Below are 5,519 nucleotides of genomic sequence, written 5' to 3' on the forward strand. Positions count from 1 at the left end.
TATTCCTGAACTTCGCTCAGAGAAGAGACCTATTTATACTCTTTTAGGAATATCCCATTCTATCTCCCTCAGTCTTTAGGTCCCTCTACTTTTCCTTGGCCACTTTGGAGGGGCAATGCCTGGCCCCACAGAAGTTGGTCGCAATGGCTCCTCAGCTTTGTTGAAACTCTTTGGGATCCGAGATATGTTACAGATTCTCATATTTAAGTATAACTTTTTCTATGTGCATTTTATTGTCCTCCCTGCCTCAGTATCTCTGTGCCGGAATACAAGGACCCTCAATAATATTGTTTTTCACTCCAACTTCCTGTCCAATAATTAAGCCTTGTACACTTTCCCGAGCAATGACCTGGGAAGCAGTACAGGTTGTTCCCCCTGGGGGTTGTGGTGAGGTTGAGAGAGAATGGGCTCTACAGATATGAGATGGAATCTAGCCCTTGCCAGTTTATCAGCTCTGTGAATCAAAAATGAACTTTATTCTAGTTTCCTCATCGAAGCTAAGAACAGCCACCTCACAAGTGGGAAGGACTCAATAGGAAAGAATATAGTAGAATAGCTAGCTTACCTGTATCCTCTATAAATGTTAGTTCTTGAACTTATGTCTCAACATCCTTTGAGCTCTGTTGCCCAATTTACCTTTTCTGGATTAAATACGATTATTGTTTTTTGTTAGTAGTTTCTCTCTAGATACACCTGTGGTCAGGATGATGAATTTTCTTTCACTAACTCTCATTGATCTATGATTCTCATTCAAATTTGTTTAAGACCCTACGATTTCAGTGACACTGTTTTCTCCTGAAGAACAGGGACCACTGTATGTCCTGGACACAGCACACCACCTGAGTTATGGGGGTGTTCAGGAAACATGCTGAACAAGTGAATAAATGAATGAATGCGGATGTGGACTAGTCAACTAAAACTGAATTAGCAGCAATGTTTTGTAGTGCATTGATGCTTTGTTGCTCCTCCAGGGGAGTATGCAATTTAAAAGAGAAAAGAAAAAAGAAGAAATGAGAACCACCCAATATTCAAATATCAGTAGACTTGCTAGTTTTATACAATGGCATTTCTCTTGAAAAGAAAGCTGGGTTGAGTCCAACCATAGGTGGGAGAGCCACTGGATCTTATAGATTTGCTGTCTCTCCTGCTACACAAATCATTGATTGAAAGATTTGATCCTTCAGTGTGGCTGCATCCACAGGGAGACCATCCAGCACAGAGTGAGGACATCTGAGGCTGCATTAACTGTTGGTGGTGGTTGAGTAGGAATATAAAACTCTGACCTTCCATGAACAGACAATCTGATATCAAAGAGGCAAGAGGCACCTCAGATCATCAACATCCCTTTAATGAGGTGAGGAACTCTTGGTGGTAAACTCAACAGCTGAGTAACAGGATGGCGGTACAACAACAGGTCGAGAATCAAGGCAGTGAGGTCAAAACACTGAGCCAACACCCATCTGGGATGGGGTATAAAAGGCCCAGGAAGGAAGGGGGTTCTCAGACTCGTGTCTTGGCCTTTCCAGCTGCTCTGAACCTCCTGTGTAGCGTCAGCCCACACCATGACTTCCTTCTACATGACCTCAAGCCAGCCTCTGGGCAGCATCCAGAATCCTGGAGAAAGAAATATCTGCCCCTCCTCCGGTGATATTGGGTACCACCCCGGCTTAGAGGAAAAGGCTGCCTGCCAGGGCCTCTTGGCCAGCCTGGCACATGTCAACCGAGTTCGAGTGGGGACCACCCCGCTGGGCCGACCCAATCTCTGTCTGCCCAACAGCTGCCACAATGCTTGCCCCTTGCCAGGAACCCGCAACATTCCTGCCAACATCGGAAGCTGTGGGGCCTATGGTGAGGGCACCCTGAACGGCCATGAGAAGGTGACCATGCAGTTCCTGAACGACCGCCTGGCCAACTACCTGCAGAAGGTGCGGCAGCTGGAGCAGGAGAACGCAGAGCTGGAGACCAAGATCCGAGAGTGGAGCAAATGCCATGAGACCACCATGTGCCCCAACTACCAGTGCTACTTCCAGACCATCGAGGAGCTCCAGCAGAAGGTGGGGTGTGGAGTAGTCTGGGGTGTGCTGGGTCTGAGGGAGGTGGAGGGCGATGGCAGGCAAAACCACTGAAGGCTCAAAGAGCTTAGGGTTCTTGGGTTTTCTTGAGCAGGAGGGTAGACACCACACATAGGGCTGGAGCCCGTGTGACATTAGTGTGTGAATGGTCTTCCTGGTTTTTCTTAGATCCTGTGCAGCAAATCTGAGAATGCCAGGCTGGTTAGCCAGATTGACAACGCCAAGCTGGCTGCCGATGACTTTAGGATCAAGTAAGTAAGGCCAGAAGCAGGCTAAGAGTGACTCCTTTCTTCTGTTTAATTCTAAGTGGTCACCAGAGTACTTGGTCCACCAGAGTAGGGGTTCAAAAATAGTTGTTGAAGAGAATAATGAATGAATCAATGAATAAGTGTCCTCTTTCTTCCTCTCCAAAACATAATTTAACCTATTACTAGAAATGGTCATTATATGGGAGGAAAGAGAACAAAAACATTGAAACAAGAAAAGAGGTAGGGTCTAGATTGGTTAGATCCTATGTCATATTCTCCCCATATCTAGAAGAAAAGAGGGTTTTGTGTTATAACCTGAAGCAAAATCAAGTCATTCCAAGAATAAACTTTCAGTGCATAGGTCACTGACAGACTCACTAACCCTTGGCCTAATCCATTAGTGGGAATAATTGTCATTGTAGCTTCTTGTATTAAGAGTTGCAATTGAATGAATGAGAAAAACAATGAAAAATAATTAATCCAATGGGTAAAGTAGCAAACTGTAGGTCCAGAAGGCTTATATTTAAGCCATTCTTTTTCCTATGGCAGCATGAATACTGCATTTGAAGTTTGAATACTTAGGTTGAGTCCCTTATTTACTATTAATCAAGGTATATAATCCTAGACATCTACTATTCTTTCTGAGACTCAGTTTCCATTTAGTCAATGACCATGGGCTCTGTAGCTACAGAGGCTAACACAGTGATAGTTGATCAGGTGAGCAAATGAGGATCCAAGGTGGGAACCGGGATCGGGTGAGAGGGGCTTTCCTTGACATCTGTTGACCTTGCATCTCCTGTGATGGAAGGCACGAGAGTGAGCACTCCCTGCGCCTGCTGGTGGAGGCGGACATGTGTGGGATGCACAAGCTCCTGGATGACCTGAGCCTGGCCAAGGCCGACCTGGAGGCCCAGCAGGAGTCCCTGAAGGAGGAGCAGCTCTGCCTCAAGAGCAACCATGAGAAGGTCTGGCCCTGTGGCTGCAGACTCATGGTGGTGGTGGTGGTGATGGGGGGGGGGGTGTTGGGCAGGAAAGGGCGCCCCTCCCACCCTGTGGCTCTAGGATTGGAGTCAGTTGGCATCAGGATAATGGGTTGATCTGGGTTTGAGTCAAGCTGACTCTGTGGGATGTGGCAGATGGGAGTTTCTTCTCCAAAGATTTGCCTCATGAGTTTAGGAAGGTCTCCAGATGGGTTCTTCTCATTGGCCCTGGCAACAAGACCTTTCACATCAGTGTGTATGTGGAGTCACTCCTCATACTACTTGTCAGGAGAGCGGTTCAGGTGCTATCTGCTCTGTCAAAAGCCCTTTCCTCACTTGGAGTTCTTCTGTTGGTTCTTCTGTCTCTGCAGGAAGTGAACATTCTGAAGTGCCAGCTGGGAGACAGGCTCCGGATTGAGCTGGACACGGAGCCCACCGTGGACCTGAGCAGGGTGCTGGAGGAGATGCGGTGCCAGTACGAGACCATGGTGGAGACCAACCGGCGTGACGTGGAGCAGTGGTTCGAAGCTCAGGTGAGGCGGTGCTGCGGAGCAGGGGGCAGGGGGAGCCTGGCTGCCATCTGGGCAGGGTAGTGATCACGTCTCTGTGCACTGTGCTTCAGTCTGAAGGCATCAGCCTGCAGGCCTCGTCCTGCTCTGAGGAGCTGCAGTGCTGCCAGTCGGAGATCCTGGAGCTGAGATGCACGGTGAACGCCCTGGAGGTGGAGCGCCAAGCCCAGCACCATCTGGTATGGGTCCTCCTGCACCCGCAAGGCACTGTGAATGCCACTGCCACGGCCTGGTCACAGCATATCTGAGAAGTCTCCCTACTCAGTTCTATAAACATTAAGTTTGAGCTTGATTTGGGTTCCTCTCTCCTGGGTGGAGAAGGCTTGCTTTTAAGGCTAGTTTGACCCAGAAAAATGGTTCCTATTACATGTTAACTCCACTGCCTTCAGAATCAGGTGTGGAGGTTCAGGCACTCATTTCACAAGATTTTGCTGGGTGTCTCCTTCATGTCATGTGCTGGAGGCATTAGGGGGAACATGACACAGTTCAAGTTAGACTTTTGTGTGTGTGTGTAAAAAGTCATGGTCACATTGATGGTAATTTCTTCAGAGCTCTAGAAATGCCCTGTGACTTCATGGAATTTACCACCTGCCTGGTGAATTCAGACATGATCTTCACTGCTGAATTTTTCATCCCCTGGGACTTTCCCCCCATTATTTCCCATTATAGAAAGACTGTCTGCAGAACTCCCTGTGCGAGGCCGAGGCCCGCTTTGGCACCGAGCTGGCCCAGATGCAGTGCCTGATCAGCACCGTGGAGGAGCAGCTGGCTGAGATCCGCTGCGACCTGGAGCGGCAGAACCAGGAGTACCAGGTGCTGCTGGATGTCAAGGCCCGGCTGGAGTGTGAGATCGCCACGTACCGGAACCTTCTGGAGAGTGAGGACTGCAAGTACGTGTCATCTAGGCAATTCCTGGCTAGGCCACATACCTGACTGTCAGATTCCATTGAGATAACTCAATGTACTGTTGCAGGAGATCTCATCCTAAAGAACCCGCCTCGCTTAGTAACTCATTCACCATTGCTGGTGTGTACAGATTGTGCTGTTGATAGAATGGATCACAAATGGTAGCTGGGTCCCTAAGCCGAGCCCCAGGGACACCTGGGTATGGAAAGACACAGCTGAGTGTGGACGTGGGTCTGACGGAAGAGGTTCCGTTGGGTTGTGTGATTTGTCTGAGGCAAACCCTCCCTACACCATTTTGGTCTGATCTTTTCTGTCTCCAGCACTGAGATATCTTTTTATTTCCCATGTCTAACTCTCCCTTCTCTCTCTCCCTTGCAGACTCCCCTGCAATCCCTGCTCTACACCTGCCTCCTGTACCCTTCGTCCAAGCTGCCCCCCGCCGGCCTGTGGGTCTTCATGAGAGCCGGCTCTGAAGGTCTGAGTTCCAACACAGGAGGTCAGGGCTGCCTGTCCTGGGGCTAGGATCGCCCTCACCTTGCTTAGTCTTTCTCTAGAAATACCAAACCCACTGAAGGCATTTTCACTGAATCAAAGGGCAGCAGACAACTTCTAAGTAGTGGCTTCCTATGTGTGCCTTAGGCTGATTTTTAAAAACATTGCATTGTCTTCCACTGAAACTATTGTTTTCCCCCCTAGTCTCTCTTCTGGGATTTTCATTCTACTCCAGTGCTTCTGAATCTTCTA

At 48.7% G+C, this 5,519-nt stretch overlaps 1 protein-coding gene across 1 annotated transcript; it reads left to right on the forward strand.

Moving 5' to 3' along the window:
- The first annotated feature begins 1,562 nt into the window (after positions 1-1,562).
- On the forward strand, positions 1,563-5,235 carry LOC102240995 (keratin, type I cuticular Ha7-like). Its single transcript, XM_005861965.1, has 7 exons — positions 1,563-2,054; positions 2,241-2,323; positions 3,129-3,285; positions 3,672-3,833; positions 3,923-4,048; positions 4,539-4,759; positions 5,154-5,235. Exons 1-7 carry the CDS (start codon positions 1,563-1,565, stop codon positions 5,233-5,235), a joined length of 1,323 nt encoding a protein of 440 aa, XP_005862027.1.
- Positions 5,236-5,519: the final 284 nt, after the last annotated feature.

This window comes from Myotis brandtii, unplaced genomic scaffold, assembly GCF_000412655.1.
Source record: "Myotis brandtii unplaced genomic scaffold, ASM41265v1 scaffold157, whole genome shotgun sequence".
Classification (NCBI taxonomy): Eukaryota; Metazoa; Chordata; class Mammalia; order Chiroptera; family Vespertilionidae; genus Myotis; species Myotis brandtii.

Excerpts from the sequence above, each read along its gene's own strand:
- LOC102240995 (XM_005861965.1), top strand. The coding sequence starts at position 1,563 with ATGACTTCCTTCTACATGACCTCAAGCCAGCCTCTGGGCAGCATCCAG. Across the intron at positions 3,286-3,671 it reads TCAAGAGCAACCATGAGAAG|GAAGTGAACATTCTGAAGTG; the intron begins GTCTGGCCCTGT and ends CTGTCTCTGCAG. Across the intron at positions 4,760-5,153 it reads CTGGAGAGTGAGGACTGCAA|ACTCCCCTGCAATCCCTGCT; the intron begins GTACGTGTCATC and ends TCTCCCTTGCAG.